Raw genomic sequence first — 19,064 nt, 5'->3', positions numbered from 1 at the left:
TGCATTTCCTTGTTAATGTGGACATGACCGATACAGAAATGCCATTCTTTTCAAATTCTCCGCAATGTACAGGCAAAACTCTTAGTTTATATACACTGACTGACAGAGCAAATGCAACACCAAGAAGGAGTGGTTCGAAAGGGATGAAAGTTGGGGAAGAAACAGAGATGGCACGGACAAATAATTGATGTTTATTTCAAACCGATATGCAGGTTACACAATGCGCACGGCATCGACTCAGTAGGATGTAGGACCAACGCGAGCGGCGATGCACGCAGAAACACGTCGAGGTACAGAGTCAATAAGAGTGCGGATGGTGTCCTGAGGGATGGTTCTCCATTCTCTGTCAACCATTTGCCACAGTTGGTCGTCCGTACGAGGCTGGGGCAGAGTTTGCAAACGGCGTCCAATGAGATCCCACACGTGTTCGATTGGTGAGAGATCCGGAGAGTACGCTGGCCACGGAAGCATCTGTACACCTCGTAGAGCCTGTTGGGAGATGCGAGCAGTGTGTGGGCGGGCATTATCCTGCTGAAACAGAGCATTGGGCAGCCCCTGAAGGTACGGGAGTGCCACCGGCCGCAGCACATGCTGCACGTAGCGGTGGGCATTTAACGTGCCTTGAATACGCACTAGAGGTGACGTGGAATCATACGCAATAGCGCCCCAAACCATGATGCCGCGTTGTCTAGCGGTAGGGTGCTCCACAGTTACTGCCGGATTTGACCATTCTCCACGGCGACGCCACACTCGTCTGCGGTGACTATCACTGACAGAACAGAAGCGTGACTCATCGGAGAACACGACGTTCCGCCATTCCCTCATCCAAGTCGCTCTAGCCCGGCACCATGCCAGGCGTGCACGTCTATGCTGTGGAGTCAATGGTAGTCTTCTGAGCGGACGCCGGGAGTGCAGGCCTCCTTCAACCAATCGACGGGAAATTGTTCTGGTCGATATTGGAACAGCCAGGGTGTCTTGCACATGCTGAAGAATGGCGGTTGACGTGGCGTGCGGGGCTGCCACCGCTTGGCGGCGGATGCGCCGATCCTCGCGTGCTGACGTCACTCGGGCTGCGCCTGGACCCCTCGCACGTGCCACATGTCCCTGCGCCAACCATCTTCGCCACAGGCGCTGCAGCGTGGACACATCCCTATGGGTATCGGCTGCGATTTGACGAAGCGACCAACCTGCCCTTCGCAGCCCGATCACCATACCCCTCGTAAAGTCGTTTGTCTGCTGGAGATGCCTCCGTTGACGGCGGCCTGGCATTCTTAGCTATACACGTGTCCTGTGGCACACGACAACACGTTCTACAATGACTGTCGGCTGAGAAATCACGGTACGAAGTGGGCCATTCGCCAACGCCGTGTCCCATTTATCGTTCGCTACGTGCGCAGCACAGCGGCGCATTTCACATCATGAGCATACCTCAGTGACGTCAGTCTACCCTGCAATTGGCATAAAGTTCTGAGCACTCCTTCTTGTTGTTGCATTTGCTCTGTCAGTCAGTGTATATAGATGTACCCTTAATTCTATTATCCCTCAGTACGGCGAACATCTTTTCCCTCGGTACCTTGTCATATACTTTCTCTAGATTTACGAAATATAAACACAGCTGTCTAATCTTCTCATGACATATTTGAATTACCTGGCGCATACTGAGAATCGGATCCTGACAGCCCCTCTGTGGTCTGAAACCACACTGGTTTTCATCCAACTTCCTCTCAAGCACTGATCGCAACCTCCCTTCCAAGATGCCAATGAATACTTTGCATATCCTATATCGTTGCTGTTGACCCTGATTACGATGTCACTCAATGATTCATAAAACTTGTCAACATCCTCTTCTGCACCCTCACATGGTGAATACACTGAGACAGTACTCGTCCTAATTCCTCCAACTGCAAAATCTACCCACATCATTCGCGCATTTACGTGCCTAACAGAAACTATGTTGCATGCAATAGTATTCTTGATGAACAGCCCTACTCCACACTCTGGTCTTTCCCTTTTTAAGACCCGTCAAGTACACTTTATAATTTCCTATCTCTTCTTCGTTATCTCCCCTTTCCCGGGTATCAGTAACTCCTAACACATAGAGATGCGCCCTCTTTGCTGACTCAGCCAGTTCTAGTTTCTTTCCTCCATAAGCCCCATTAATATTGATAGCTCCCCATCGAATTCCATTTCGTTTGCCAAGTTGTTTCCTAGGAGTCCCTCGCCTGTCAAATGAGAGTGGGACTCCGTTACTCCCATAGGTCCGAGGCTTGCTTAAAATGTTCTGAGCTCGGTAAATTCATGAAGCAGGATGCTACCCTACTTACACATAGTCCAAGTGAGGACCTCTCCTCTAACGGGTTATGAACCACCGGTGGATTGTATAGTCCTAGCCACCTGAGCACAAGAAGGGCCATGACTCAGAATATGTCCGAGATGCCCACTTCCATTCCGTAGCAACTGATATCCCGACTCTCAGGACCACTTACCAGGCCACTCAGCCGTTGTCCATGGTTCACGAACTAGGACGTGACTACAGTAACCCACAAACATGAACCATGAAAATATAACAGTGAAAATTGGAATTCATTACTAGGGCTTGGAGGCTGAAAACCTATAAATTGCCTAAATAATACCTAGAAATATTCAAGAAAGGACCTAAAAACTGGCAAAAATGCACGTAAAAGTGCGACCCAATTTCATTCATAATTTCAGTTTTAATTACCTATTTAAAGAAATATAACGTTTAAAAACGCAAAATTCTTGTGCTATGCATCATACAGTGAAAAAGTATACGAGTTAAATACTTGTTTTTTCAGACAGTATACATTTTTAGATTAGCATAATTTTAAAAACGAATTCCATGTTTCTTAAGAAAAAAGTACTTGCAGAATTTAGAATGATTCTTTTTCCACCTAGAATGAATTTAGCGAACCCGCATTGGACATCCTGGAGAAAGAAATTGAAATTAGTATAACTGGAATCATGTTTGGCTTAATCACGCTGGGGTTTCAGGAATTGGAATTTGGAAGCCTTACCTCAGTTGTGTTTGCAGTACATTACAATAATCATCTCGAGATCTCCAGGTTCTTAGGTGTAAAGGATCGTCAGGTTTCAGACAGTACATTGCGAAACATTGAGAAACGTCTTTCTACATCAACGGGATGTTAAGAGTTCATACGTGAAGTAAGTGAGATCTTCCTCTTCCAAAACACCCACATCAAAATTTTTTCCTTTTAATATTTCACTTATCTTGCACACAATTTTTGCCCCTGTACTTTTTTAGCCCTAGTTTCATTTTCTCCATGTCATTTCATTTATATTTCATTTTCTCTCTTTGAGATACGGTTCAAATATATGTATTTACTAGAGAAATGATGTTTAAGAAGTAATGGATGAATTATTGATGTTCAAGAACTAATGGATGAAGTAATGATGTTTAAGAAGTAATGGATGAACTAATGATGTTCAAGAACTAATGGATGAGCTAAAGATGTTCAAGAAGTAATGAATGAATTAATGATATTCAAGAATTAATGGATGAACTAATGATGTTCAAGAATTAATGGATCAACTAATGATGTTCAAGAAGTAATGGATGAACTAATGATATTCAAGAAGTTTTTTCTTTTTTGCTACGGGCTTTACGTCGCACCGACACAGATAGGTCTTATGGCGACGATGGGATAGGAAAGGCCTAGGAGTTGGAAGGAAGCGGCCGTGGCCTTAATTAAGGTACAGCCCCAGCATTTGCCTGGTGTGAAAATGGGAAACCACGGAAAACCATCTTCAGGGCTGCCGATAGTGGGATTCGAACCTACTATCTCCCGGATGAAAGCTCACAGCCGCGCGCCTCTACACGCACGGCCAACTCGCCCGGTATATTCAAGAAGTAATGGATGAACTAACGATGTTCAAGAACTAATGGATGAAGTAATGATGTTCAAGAAGTAATGAATGAACTAATGCCGTTCAAGTAGTAATGGATGAACTAATGACGGTCAAGAAGTAATGGATGAACTAATGATGTTCAAGAAATAATGGATGAAGAAATGATATTCAAGAAGTAATGGATGAACTAATGATGTTCAAGAATTAATGGATGAACTAATGATGTTCAAGAATCAGTGGATGAACTAATGATGTTCAAGAATTAATGGATGAACTACTGATGATTCGAATTGAGAATGGACAGTAAAAATATAGTCGGGAGAAGGTGAAGTTGTAAAAAAACGCGTTAAAACCTTTAAAAAAATCTGAACAAGTACCAATAAGCCAAAAACACCGAAGAAGGCAAAAGGGACAAATAAAACGCACCATTCTCTGGCCTACAATGACCCAGAATGATCATTTAAGACGTCGGACCTTGCTTTCGGGCACTCGAGAAAAAATAGGAATTTTCCTCAACTTCCGAGCCCTATTCATTGCGTGCATTACAAAAATATTTCAGGCTGTAGGTCTAACTCGTTATTGTATTCGTTCAAACTGCAATGAACAGAAACAACTGATTTCGTACAACGTAAATTGAAAATGACGTAGATTTTTGCCCTCTTTCTTTCATTACTTTGTGCATCCATTTGAAAATCGGGTATCGCCGCAGTGATTGACAGTGACTGGAAGAAGTGCGCCCAACCTTCACGGCCTGCGACGAAACCACAACGTCAGTGTGACTGAATAGCGTACGCTCATCGCCTGTCTGCCCGGCCACGTACAGTGCTGGGCGCCCGCGGGACGGAGCACCTCTGATCTACAACACAGTGCCTCGCGAGTTAATAACGGGTAAGTAGAGTATGAGTTATCTGTGGGCGTGGTGGGTGCAGTCCAGTCCCGACAAGCCGGAAATAGGAACTGTGAACGGGTTGCTGAAACTGCACGTGTAAAGTGGTAGGCTGCCGGCCGTCCTCGTAGGATGTTCGTGTCGCAACCTGGTTCACAAAACAATAATACCGGAAATGACTGAAAGACCCTCTTCTCGAGTGGCAGTCCTTGCCAGAGTTATGGCATGTGAAGGAGGAGAGAGGTCAACCGAAAGCCGCTCTGAGCATCCATCGAGTTCTTTTAGTGAGATGTGCATCGTTTCGGATTTTTCTGCTGTCCTGACATTGCGTTTAACTGCTATATTACAAATATATCTGACATGTGCAGTACATTTCATCCGGCCTTAAGTCCATTTTGCAGACTTCCTTGAAATGCTGTTTAGGTCTACCTAACGGACTTGTCTTTCGTTAGTTTCCCGTACAACAGAACTTTGGGGATCCGATGGATATCCATTGTTCTGATATGAACCAATCATCTGAGCCTTCTTTGGCTGAGCAGTGCATGAATACTGAGTATGCCTGCACGTTCTAGAACTTACATGAAAAACCATCCTGCGACAATGAAGATGAAAACTATTCAGCATTTTCCCATGCTTGATGTAAGTTGTCCAGGCCTCACTGTTACAGAGTAGCGTGCTAAGGATGCATGTCTGTTACATATGCATTTTAGGGTTTTCTATCATCTATTGCTCCATACTGTCTTGTTAAGTTACGGGATGTCAGCTGCAGCTTCGGCTATTCACCTTGAAATTTCAACATCCGATGACAGAGTGTTAGAAAGCATGAATTCAAGATAGGCCCTAAGTAAAACTGTCAACCACATCAAGAACATTCCCGTCGATGATAATAAGTGGAACTGCGTATTTTACTTGGGTATAATATTTGTCTCTTTCAGGAAGATGCGTAGATCCGAGAGACGATCTTTGCAGGCGCGCTGCGACAACCCTTGGGAAGGGTTTTACTATTATGCTGAGTAGCAATAATAAGAATAATGTTATTGGTTTTTACATTCCACTAACCACATTTTTGTGGTATTCGGAGACACTGCTCTACCCGAATTTTGTCCCTTAGGAGTTCTCCTACGTGCTAGTAAATCTACCGACACGATCGAGCACCTTCGAATACCAACGGACTGAACCAGGATCGGCTAACCTGAGTAGTATAACGTTACAATGCTAGAGTTACGCATATCTTGTGGAATGTAGCTTTCCTCACACAGAAGCAGAGGAGCTCATGAACATATTGAAGCAGAACTGTATTTCCACTCTTTAGAACATCTGCCGAGATACCATCTTCACTTGGAGCTTTACCGCTTGTAGGAATATCTATTACTATGCTCAGCTTTTCTTTGTTAGCTAATTCATCAAGATCTTCCATGATTGACATCTCTGTGACAGCAACAAATGCAGTAGCAGTTACTTCGTTCTGGAGATCCTGTCCGACTCACCGTTCCAGCTGTCGGTCGTTTCTCTGATGACCTCAGGTTTTTTCGTCCTTGCTGGTGGTACGGCCTATGGATTCCTTAATGTCATCATACATGGTTTTAACATCTCCAAACTCCGTCGTCTGTGGTATATTCTTAAAAAGGTTGAGCCAGAGTTTGTTAGCACAACGGCGAACAGTTTGTTGAACTTTCCGCCTCGCAGCTATGAGAACGTCCCTTGTACTTGCACATGGATTAGTTTCGTATTCGAGATAGGCATTTCTCTTGCCCTGTGTGACCGATTCCATCTCCTTAGCATTGACTTCGTACCAGTCTGTATTTCTATTATCTTTATTTCCATACGCGGGAGTGGTTGAGCTGCAAATAGCACCAGGAATTTTGTACCACCGGGGCTCGATAATTGTGTTAATTTCTGTAATATTCGCTGGTGTGCTTTGGATACTGCAGATATACTTCTGCATTCTTTCCACACTGAATGCATGGGAAGTGCGGATTCGTGTTACACGGTCTTCAGAGCCAACCTTATCTTGCTGATCTCGAGGGACCTGTGTCTTATTCTGCGAGTCAAGATGACGTTCTTAGATCAGTGCGTCTAGTGAGAACAAGGTCAAGTTGATGCCAGTGATGAGAGCGAGAATTCATACACGGGACTTTATAGATTTCTTTGCACTGGAAATACTAGTTAGTCACTCATAGGCCACGGTAGCAGCACATCTCAAGCAGTCTCATTCTTAATACTGTGTAATCCTTGAATGCCCAAGAAGTCAGGCCATGCATCACTGTCTGATTCTTCACGGGCGTCGAAGTCATCCAGGATGAACAAAACTTCGGACTGAAATGTGTGAAATGCAGTGCAAAGGAGATCTTTTTCTCCTTCACTGGAGGGCAGAGTAGGAGCATTTGTACTAAGAATGACGCGATCTCGTGAAGAAGTGCAAAGCAAGTACATGTTAGTTCCCATAGTTGGAGAATCAGCAGCAGCCAGAAGCTTGTTCCTCACGGTGAAACCTACTTTATGTTGCCTTGGTTGTCCTATTTTTGTCTTGCCTAATGAATTCGTAGTTCGTTTTCCCGGAGCATTCCCTTGTCTGGAGCGTGAGTTCCTGGAAGCAGCCGTTGCCCACTTTGTATCTCTGTAGCTTTCTATCAAGTACAGCGGTCTTGCGTGCATCATTAACCTCCTATAGGCCATTCGTGCGTCGGGGTACACAGTCCTAATGCTCCAGGTTCTCATACTAATAGTTATATAATTACGTCCCTTAGTGCTGTCTGGTGTATCAGATCGGTCTGCATGGCTAGAACCCCGTACAACCAGCACCTTGTTGGCTGGGGGGTTGCCCTAACTGTTTGGGTGGTAGAATGCATCCAGGCTTGTGCAAAAAAGGAATAAAAGGGGGCACAGGTGCTTGCGAGGCCTTCCCTTTTTGTGGTTGTGGTGATTATTGTTTCAAGAGGAAGTATAACTGGGCAACCATCCTCTATTAATACTAACCAGAACGAATAAATGGAAGTAGTGTGACACTTTGAAAAATTATGGTTTCGGCCAAAGAAAGACAAGGACCATGAAGGGTGTGAAAATGGAAGACTCCGTAGGCCTCAGAAACCAAATACCGTCAGGGTCGGAAAAGAAAAAGAGTTGACCAGGGGAGGTCGGATAGGAGAGATGAAAGTAAGAAGCCCGGCGCAAGTAAGTGGAAGCAATGTCAGTACTCAGCTAAGGGCCCCGTGGTCACCAACCCACGCTCCCAAGTTAAGAGCCACTGGGATAATTTTTAGTCGCTTCTTACGACAGGGAAGGAATACCGTGGGTGTTAATCTATTACACCCACCCACAGAGAGATGTATGCCACTGAGGCTGAAAATCCCCTTTATATAGCGTCTACATCAAATAACATATTCTGTAGGTCTGAAGATAATATACTAACTAAATTATTATAATATTAATTAAACATTAAATTTAGTTAGATTTAAATTCGGATTATCCTTGTATATATACTAAATCCAGTTAAATTAAAACATACGTATGCAAGTAAAACATTGTTAAAATTTTAGTCTACAAGAATTTAAAGAATAGGTATGATTAAAACAATTGTCTAAGAAATACAGAGTTTCTGACTAAGAAACACAAAGTTGTATGAATATTGAATGTTCACGACCGCATTGCAATCGACATCGACTTTCACCCTATTAGGTCATGTTACGTACAGTTAGTACGTGTTGAAGAGATATTAAGTAAAAAACAAAATGGCCAACCGGGCACCAGTGGGATCCGAACCCACAACCTCCCGATGAATCGATGAAGATTGTGGGTTCAGATCCCACTGGTGTCCGGTTTGCCATTTATGTTCTTTACTTAACATCTCTTCAATACGTACTAACTGTACGTAACACGACCTAATAGGTTGAAAGTCGATATCGAACACAATGTTGTATGTTCTCATTCCAGGAAGACAAACGTTACGGACTGCTTTCGCTGAATACTGTTGGTGGTATTTGTGAAACGGTGAAGGTTAAAGGCGTTAAGGATACGTGATGTCGTACAAACAAAAGAGTTGTTAAACTTAGTGGTACCGAGCGCGTTGGCCGTGCAGTTATGGGCGCGCGGCTGTTAGCTTGCATCCGGGAATCCCATTGTCGGCAGCCCTGAAGATGGTTTTCCGTGGTTACCCATTTTTACACCAGGCAAATGCTGGGGCTGTACCTTAATTAAGGCCACGGCCGCTTCCTTCCCACTCCTAGGCTTTCCGTATCCCATCGTCGCCATACGACCTATCTGTGTCGGTGCGACGTAAAGCTACTAGCAAAAAAAGGAAACTTAGTGGAACGAATGAGGTGGGAATACGAAGAGTAGTATTCCACAGGTTTAAATCCATTCTAACGGTAGAACGGAGTCTTTGTGATCAGAAAGTTGTGCATAGCAACAGCTACTGAGATCGTGCGGCATTCATGAAACTTTAACAAATCGAGTTGTATATTCATAACGCCTGGCATTCGTAACGTAACGAACACATGCTTTTTGCACCCTCCGTTGTTTGATGTTCGAAGTTTCAGATAAATCGGCGTGTTTAACTGAACCATGAACAAGGATCGGGAATATCAGAATTTGAACAAATTGATTTCGCATGTAAAGTTGTATACGTGCGACGTTAAGTTTCAAAATATACATGGATGACACATCGTTTCTGATCACACTTGACGTATGATCAGACCAAGGTAGGTTCTCGCGAAAATTAGAGCTATAGTAGATTTTTAACAGTGCCACTGTAATGGGTATCTACGTATGGAATCTTTGTCGCCGGGAAGGATTTGAGATCAACAGTTTTCAGGAGTTTGGTGTGACCTATGGAAATAAGTGGGGTCGTAGCCTTATTTAATTGGAGTAATTATTTACGTTCCATTCGATCAATCGAGAGATGTCCTGAATAACGTGATTTATACAAGAAGGTGCATTAGAGGGGCTAAAATGGGAGTAAGCTAGTAAGTGACCCGCATACATGTGAAAGGCACTGCTTTTAACGACTTCAGGGATGTCATTAATAAAAATAGAAAAGCATGATGGACCAAGGACTGATCCTTGTGGTCCCCCATATTTTACTGATTCCCAGCTTGGGGATCGTCCATCAAAGAAAGGTATGGCGGATAGAAAAGATGAGAGTGAGTAGGTTGATACAAGTAAGTGGAAACAGTACTGTGCGGTCACTATACCACCTACATTTTTTGGATCGGTCGAAACTGGCTAAGAACTGCCAGGTGCAGAATCCGGCCCTCTTAGACTTGAATTAAGTTTATTAACATAAAAGCAGAGGGAAACGGTCATAAAAATAGCATTAAAAACAAGCTAATGGGGATACAGTGAGTCAAATACTCACATACTGAACCCTTTGGTCCTCTCTGAAGGATACCTACCTTCCTTACCTATCAGCAAAATTCATGAGATCTGTCTCTTGGGTCGTATCGGGTTCTTCGTCACTTGCTGAGGTAAAGGTAGGGTTCAGTAATCCTAATCTACCTACTCAAATGAAAGGTCTTATCCATAAAATATCTGCATTTTTATTTAGGAAAACTTTACTGAAGAAACTAATAATTTGAAATCCATGTATAATTCGGACTCTCTCTTGTCCACTCTACCACAATCATTTTTACACGCCTTTGACTTAACTGCCTGGGCATCCTTACTAGAACCAGTCTCAATTACTAAATAAAGAAAGTAAGTCTGGAAATCCTTAAATTCGGACTACATGTACCATCATAATCATTCTTTATGGTCCAGCCCTCGTAACACGAACTCTGCACTCTGGGTATAATTAAGGCAGTCCAATCGGTGTGTGCCACACAGTGGTTATACGGCATGAACCCTTAATTGAATCGATATGACCTGCGACTATGTCATGGACCGACCTCTAAACTTCTAAGCTACTTTAAAGTTATTGTGGATGATGACCGCGAGGAAAATGATGCTACAGTGGCATATGGCCCTAAAATAAGTCCCTGAGGTTGATGACCCCATGACCATCCAAGTTTCTAAGCTGAAGGCTAAACACAATTAATTTACATCGGTTGATGACATTTACTGCTCAATCAATCAAAGTCAAATAATACAACAACAACAACACTCACAATACCTTGTGGCAGTAAAATCCATTACCCTCGGATATGTCCCCTTAATCGTTACTTTAACATTTAAATATTTCCAGAAAAATAAACTAAGATTTCCAGAATGCATCTCCAAGTTATTCGCTTGCTTTAAAGTTATTTCACAAATACGGTTCCACTGAATTTAATAATTTAATAAATAAAAATGATTTAATGAGATCTTAATGAACAACAAAATATATCTCCACGGACGAATGATTTCTTTCACAAGTCCCTACTCGACGCTTGACGCAGTTATTCAATTCATGTTTAATGTTTATCATCTGGCATTATATAGCTGGAAAAAATGTACATCATTCATTTCCAGTATTTATTATGTTTCATGACATCACACTTTAAATATAACCTAACCCTAGCCATTATTGATACTTGGATAACCCTAATAATCTAGTACAAACCAAAAGTAACTCACCATATTATGTAAGCCGATTTAAGATGTCATATCTTGTCATAACATATCATAAAGTTTGTGCACCCTCACAAACAAAACAATCATCACTACCACCACTATATATTTTGAACAACCCTGAAATTGGCTAACCTCACTCATTATACTCTAACTTTAGGGTTTGAGATATACATTACAATCTCAATTAAATAAATTCACAGTATCTAATGACCTACACGTTATTCTCGGATGAAAGTTTCAACTAGATCCAACAGTTAATGATATCCGCTGCCAAGAATGCAATCTCGTTCAATGCGTAACACACTCTACACGTTCCGTTATACAAGAACTGTCCCCTATAGATCAGCTGGCGGCTTGAAACACACACACGACCCTTCTCTGTCTGTCAGCTTCGACATGAAACACATGTCTTCGTCATACATGACTGGCTTCAAAGAATGAACCCTTTGACTTCGTAAAATAGAGCAAAATACGATATTCTGACCAAACCAATATGCACATAGATTTACTTTTAAATGTCCCACAATAATTGTACACGTCGCAAATTAATACCGGTGTGGATTCTCGTACTCTACTTTCCATCCCAAACATTATAAAATCTTCCTCGGGCTCCCACAAGGGCCCGGCTTCATCTACAGGCTTCCAATCACCTGATTCACGAATCCTATCTCAATTCATACGACAACTCTAATCTCTGTTTCTCAAACTCGACGACTCTCACTAACAAAAGAACTGGAATAAAAATCCTTACAAGAATCCCTGACGCCTAATAACGCACAATGCTTTAATAATGGACAACTTCGCATAAAATGATCTCGTATTTTAAAACTGGATTTTCACGAAAGTGACTGACAAATTTACTGTTATTATTTCACTCAGACACGCTTTAAACGGACATACAATATATTACACTTCATGACAAATTCACCGACATTCATTACTCAACACTACGTACAGCGCTTCCATCCGATTGAAAATGGGTAACCACGGATCCCTTTTGCACCAATTCAATCAAAATTCCAAGTGAAAATTTTACGTCGAATAAACATCTTAATTTGGCATCACAAAATATAGTCAATAAACACACGGAAATGACAATCTACTTTGGACGTGATATCACTTCGAAAACCTCGTCGATCGATTTACAGAAACAGTTCAACCCTCTATCTTTAGCCTCACGATACAAAATGCAGAGGTTTCAACATGGCGTCCATTCTGTAGTTATAGACAGTACCCCCTTTCTCCAGGCATTTTCCCTTTGCCGCCAAGAAAATTTCCGTAACTTTTTCGACTTCAATGAACTGTATTTAAAAGAGTTTTGAATATAACCACATACTTGCTACATTGCTATCGGTAGTGTTCCTGGACATTTAAAATTTATTCATATTAAATTAACTGGTTAAATGACCTCATTTGATAGACACTATATTTTGTCGACTTGGCGTGGGTAAGCTAGACACGCGCATCCATCTGAAATAATCCACAGAAATGGCTTAGCAGTCTCCAATCAGTCTTACTACAGACCAATTGTCTTATAGATAAATACAGGACCCTCATTATATTGCATGTTCTTTCATTTAATTATATTTATTCAGCATAAACTTTCTTCTGTATCCTTCCACTGCCGACACGTGCGGATGACGTCACATCTCAGAGCCTGTGACGGAAAGTAGCTACCTCCTTGCCACGTGTCACTCCCGTGATATCAAGCAATGTTCAGAAATGTAGTAACTTTTCATACTTAAAATTCTTAGGGCACAAAGGTCATGGGTTCAATACATAACATGCAAAGATACTTCAACCACAGTAAAAATCACTTAACTTATCAATCTGTTTCCGTTGTACCTTGCACCATCACAGCATATATATCGTGTTCTGCGATACAATTTTTTTTACCAGACAGTGACAACAGAATTAAAACGTGATCCAAAGTATTTCTTTCCCAAAAAGGACCATTAACTATCTCGAGGTGAAAGTAACCGCTTCCACACAATCAAATATAACAGCTCCCCAGATAACGTCAAGGTTTCATAAAATATCGCCTCGCACAATCCCCATAGAGTCTACACCCCCATAAATCAAAGACGCCAGTGAACCAAGACCGGCAGTAAAGTAAACAAGTTTGGAATTTGGCGGGGTATGAAAGGGGTTTCCATAGTTGCAGAAATAAATAAAAATGAGTCAGAAAGCAAGTAAAATGAGAGCAAAATCCCGAAATAAACATGTTGATCGGCTTAAGGAAGCCGGAAACGATGGCGAGGTAAAATAAGAATAATGACAAAAACAAATTTCATCAAGATACTGAAAATTAACACAGGTTCGATAACCACTCCACACTCAGAGACCAAACACACGAAGTAGTGGGTATAAAAGTGTAATAGCAAGACACGTTACGACAAGAATCGTAACAGCATGACATGATTCAGTCAACGGCTCATGAGCTTGACCTGAGAGCACAGATCAGAAACCTGGGTCATCGCAAAGAGGCCTGACTCACCCAGTCTATACACATAACGTAAATAACTTACACGCTTACACGCCGCATAACCCATCACCCACATGTATAATCGGATCGGTGCCACCTTTCGCTCTTTGCATGAACGAGTACACATTAGCAGACTTAAAAGAAAGGAAGGACAGTGAAATAAGTCTGCAGCAAAAATAAAAGAATAATACACAAACAAGGGATCTCTCTGTAAACAAACTAGCATAGCTATGGCAAGCCGAGAATGACTGGAACAATCATCACCCATAGAAAGGATAAGTAGAATAAATACCTCGAGACTGAAGTAGTCATATTCACGACTTTGAACTTTGAGAGCCATGTTAAATCGTTTATAGTACCATCTCTAAGAGATGAAAGCCACCTCGCAGATCAACGTCTCCACCTTTTCTCAAAACTTATTACAGTCAGACGACCAGAGATAACTTGAATCAAAGGTAAGCTACAAATAAATGCTTGTCAATCCTTCGTTACATGAGATGCCATCTGTCTAATCGGGACGAACTACACGTCAAGTCTGGCATAGAGAATACTAAGCAGCCGTAACAGACTGAACTATGATATCGCAAAGAACGCGACATCTGTAAAATACAAAAGCAAGATATGGAGGTAATGTGGTGCGGCTCATCACAAACCCACGCTCCTAATTTAGGAGCCTCTGGGCCCGTTGTAGTCGCCTCTTACGACAGACAGGAGATATCGTTGACGCATTCTACCGTCCGCACCCACAGAGAGAGCGACTACTTCAGTCTGGTATTTCCTCTTCTTATTTGTGCCGTGCTTCTCACTCTCTTATTTTTCTCTGATCTCAAATACATGGATCGTTTCTCTCTCTTTTTCACTCCACTTCTGCTTGGTGTTGAGAGGGGTAGTAATAAATTTACACTTCCTCTTAAAATAATAATCGTCGTGGTATGTTCTTGAATCTTTAGTAGTGTTGTGTCTAATTACTCCTATCATTATTTACAGTTTTGGTTACATCGTGAGCAGCGAGCCATTTAACTCATCAGACTTCACCACAAATTCAACGGATAGAAGACGGTAAGTACGTAGTTCACTTGTATTCTTCATGTAATAATATGCTTAGGCAATACCTAATTCAGTCACTACCTTGCAGTCATCCATTCTGCAGGCCTGTAGATTGCTTTGTTTCATACTAGACAGAAAGAGACTGGCGGACAAGCTAGAAGATCAGGAGAGGAGGATACTGAGGAAGATATTGGGACCAGTCAAAGAAGAGGACGAATGCAGTAGGTGACCTAACCAGGAGCTCTGCAATTTCGCTGAAAAAATCACAGTCATGGCCAGGAAGGAGGTTTAAACATTTTATGGACGTAACTGGAGGATAAATCCAGCCAGACTGACCAACCGGCTTCTCACCTACTGGAAGAAGTGGTTAGGAAATGATACTGAGACAAGAGACGTTCAAAAAGTGGTGGTGGTGATTATTGTTTTAAGAGGAAGCAGGAACTAGGCAACCATCCTGTATTAAAACAATCAGAGAAGAAAACCTGAAGGGGTCAGACACTTCGAAAAATGAAGGTATCGGCCAAAGAAAGGCAAAGGCCACGAAGGGCGTGAAGATGAATTAATCCCTAGGCCTCCATACGTAATACCATCAGGGTCGGAAAAGATCAAGAGTTGACCAAGGGAGGTCGGATAAGACAGATGAAAGCGAGGAGCCTGGCACAAGTGAGTAGAAGTGGTGGCTAAACAATGCTCCCAAGTGAAGAGCCCATGGGGCCGTTTCTCTCGCCTCTTACGACACGCTCGGGGGAGGGGTTCCAAGAAACCACCCGGTAAGAAGACAACATCCCACGGATGAAGGAGAGAAGGAACAACATGCTAGAGAATGCGTAGTTAATGGAAAAACATCAAGATATACTATAAGCGAAAATATTTAATGTCATTTTCCTTAGTCGGCCCATTCGGAAGAAGAAGCAGAAGAAGAAGTTCAACTGTTAGACTCTCTCTCCTCTAGTTGATATAGGTCTGTGCACTTCACAATGATTTAATTCATTGGAGTCTACTTACGTACACGCCTGCCTTGGACAGACGCTGACTTGAGGTGCGTCCACACCGAGATATTTTCGTTAATTTTGTTAATAAACACTGTTAATGAACAATGTTCTTCAACATTTGTGTATGATAATAAACAAAATAGAGTGTTCATTAACTCTTCCAAGATATTGATAAACAAAATTTCTTTAACTTTTGGAAATGAAACTTTTCATTAACATTTCGTGTTTTCGTTAACATTTCGGTTCGCACATGCGCAAGGACTCAATTAGAGCACGCAGAATCGTAGCGCGGAATACAATGATTTCTTATTTCTTCTAAAAATTGACTATCAAATCGCAAATGATAGTTCTGATATACAGTACTTTTAATTCTGTGTGATATTATTTTAACTGTGTTCTAATATAGTTTCATTTCCATCTTCGCTCCTCGCTGAATAACGTAACCTCCCACAATCGCTTGCATAACATCAAAATACTACTATCCTAACTAGATAGGTTAAATGAGATTTTCTTTATTTCGTACCTTTACCAATTCCTTGATATTGTTGTATAAAGCTTCCAACACCTCAGGCACAATAAGTGAAATTTCTTGTTTTGATACTGTAGACAAATAGGTATATAAATGAAATGTCACCTGTTACTAGGAATCTTAAAGTTATAGCCTAACTATAAAAATAGCCTGTCATTAATGGAGCTGGCTTTCCGATAATCTGTATGATTACTTGCTATTTCAGACCCAATTACTGTCAACAAGTACGGAAAGTCACGTGGGAGCATTTTCAAGGAAATTTTGAAAACCTGCTGCATCATGAATTAAAAGTTCTGACACAAGCGTTCTCTCCATACTTAATTCTACTCGCTTTTCCAGTATTTTTCTTTGTCACACTTCGCGCCTGCGCTTTTCTGTAATTGTACTCACTAAAATAATGAAAGCTGCAGCTGTAAGTATTTTCTTCTTCCGGACCCTATCAATATTGTATCCTCACAAACAGCTATTTTGTTTTGGACACAATGCTGAAGAAGTTTGTTAATAAAAGTTTATTAACATGTGGAGAAATGTTTTCATTAACATTGTTTATTAACTTTGTTTCGCTAACATTGTTTATTAACTTTGGTGTATACTAACTATTAGGCCTATAGAACTGTTTAGTATGAATTCCTAAACGCATGTAATTCATGTGACAGGCAAGGGATGGATCACGCGGCCTTTCTGATTTGCTCAAAAACGATTTCAAAGGCTTTTTAAATCGAATAATCTCACTACAGGAAGCTAAAAGAAGATATTCGTCAGTTTGTGTATGGCAGATAATGAGGAGTGAAAGTGACTATGTGAATAAATCCATGGCATAGGTAAGATAGTGTTCTGACGAAAGTGATTTCACTGGTGTGATCAACACCAACGAATTTCAACAGATTGACTTCAATAAACTTCTTGTTATGCGGTGTCTTCTAAATTACGCCGACAGCATACTAATACTTCGTTTTAAGAAATTATTAAGAAAACCGAGCGAGAAGTGTACCTCAAGGATATGATAGTGAATGAATGTTGAAAGTTTAATGTACTGTAGCTCTCTGTCAGTTTGTATGATTAAATGTGTCTGGGCATATTCGCTTGCATGTTTTGCATTTCTTTACGTCATAAACTTACGAACACTATTTGTAAGTATCCAATCCAGAAATCACACTTTCATATTTTGTAACTACTGTCTGTATATAAAATAATCACTATGAAGTGTATTTTCAGATTCGATGTGATTTATGAGGAGGATTCCAACAACAACACCGAGACCTACGCTACTTTCACTCACAGGTATGTACAGTGTCTATTATTCAGTTCCTTTTCTTAAAGTGGAAACGACTTTATTTTCAGTATCGGCTTGTTATTGTCGTTTGAATAATCAGTCAATGTACTTGTTTGATTCAGCTCGCCCTGATACCCTACCTTAAGCTAACTTTTTTCATTATAAGTTAGGCCTACTTATAATAAGTAACTGCTATGTCCTGCATCTATTGTAACCTTTTTGTTATACGAGGGTTGGAACTTAAACAGTGGCAACACTGCTGTGGAGACGCTATGCATCGGAACCTAACATTGTCCCTGATAGCACAAGTTCGTTACATACCTACCTTACCTGAGAGCAAATGGACTCGCCCTTCCCACAACACCTGCGTGCGCACAAGCGAGAGAAACACAGTCACGTGTGAGCTAGCGGTCTAACGTAACGTTGTCACTATGTTTTCCAAACAGGAACAACGGAGTTGGATCAAGACTGAATATGCCAGAGGTCCTACAGCACGACAGTGTCATCAAGGTCTTCAAGAGGCTTGCGGGGAATCTGCATTGTCTTACAGAACAGTGGCACGTTGGGTAAAAGCCTCAACGATGGTCGGCAAACTGTGGCGGACATTCATCGGGCAGGTCGTCCTACAAGTGAAGAAGAAGAAGTGCATGCTCTTGCCACGTTACTGGACAGTGATCGAAACCAGGCGATTAGTGAGCTCAGAACTGTTACAGAGATTCGATAGGCAGTAGACAGCTCCATTCGCACCATCAACAGAACAGGCTCTGCTAAAGGTATGCTACGACTTCCACATCGCTGGCAACGGGTTATACACAACGCTGGTGACTACATTTAAGGACAGTAAAGGTTGCTAACATGTAACTCTTTTGTACCTGTTGTAAATAAATAGTTGCCACTATTTAAGTTCCAACCTTCGTATTAATCCCTTGGTCTATCACCTACACTTCCCTCAAAAACTAACTGAGCAAGTCATTGTTCTCACCCACAGGGGGGTGTGAGTTTGGAAGGAGAAAGAGATTGCTGTTCGACGACAGCAAGGAATGCATTAGCATCAATACAGCCGAGAAATCATTCCGTCTGCAAGTCGATCCAGTTATCATTACAATACGGGAGACTGGACACGGTAGATAGAAAATAAGAAGACAATGAAGTAATTAGAAACCACTTCAGACGTTGACTATATTCATATTCTGAATCAAGTGACTCAGTCCGAAATATAAGCTATTCGTAGTCCGGCTGTATGTTGCAGGTGGTGGTGATGATTGTTTTTAGAGGAAGTACAATTGGGTAACCATCCTCTATTAACACTAATCAGAGGGAAAAAAGAAAGAAGAGCGATATTATTATTTTAGAAAAATGAGGTTATTTGCAAAAAGGGCGTGGAAGTGAAAGACTCTAGGCCTCGTAAATCAAATACC

General features: G+C 41.6%; 1 protein-coding gene across 2 annotated transcripts in view; it reads left to right on the top strand.

Annotated features, from left to right (window-relative positions):
- Positions 1 to 19,064, top strand: part of LOC136876877 (uncharacterized) — a 186,576-nt gene that overhangs the window by 23,717 nt on the left and 143,795 nt on the right. For both annotated transcript variants that reach the window (XM_067150634.2, XM_067150633.2), the window contains exons 6-7: positions 14,793 to 14,864; positions 17,589 to 17,654. In XM_067150634.2, coding sequence (XP_067006735.2) covers positions 14,793 to 14,864; positions 17,589 to 17,654 — 138 coding nt within the window. The remainder of the gene's footprint in view (positions 1 to 14,792; positions 14,865 to 17,588; positions 17,655 to 19,064) is intronic.

The sequence above is a fragment of the Anabrus simplex genome, chromosome 7 (assembly GCF_040414725.1).
Source record: "Anabrus simplex isolate iqAnaSimp1 chromosome 7, ASM4041472v1, whole genome shotgun sequence".
Classification (NCBI taxonomy): Eukaryota; Metazoa; Arthropoda; class Insecta; order Orthoptera; family Tettigoniidae; genus Anabrus; species Anabrus simplex.
This window is presented reverse-complemented; position numbering and strand designations above follow the sequence as displayed.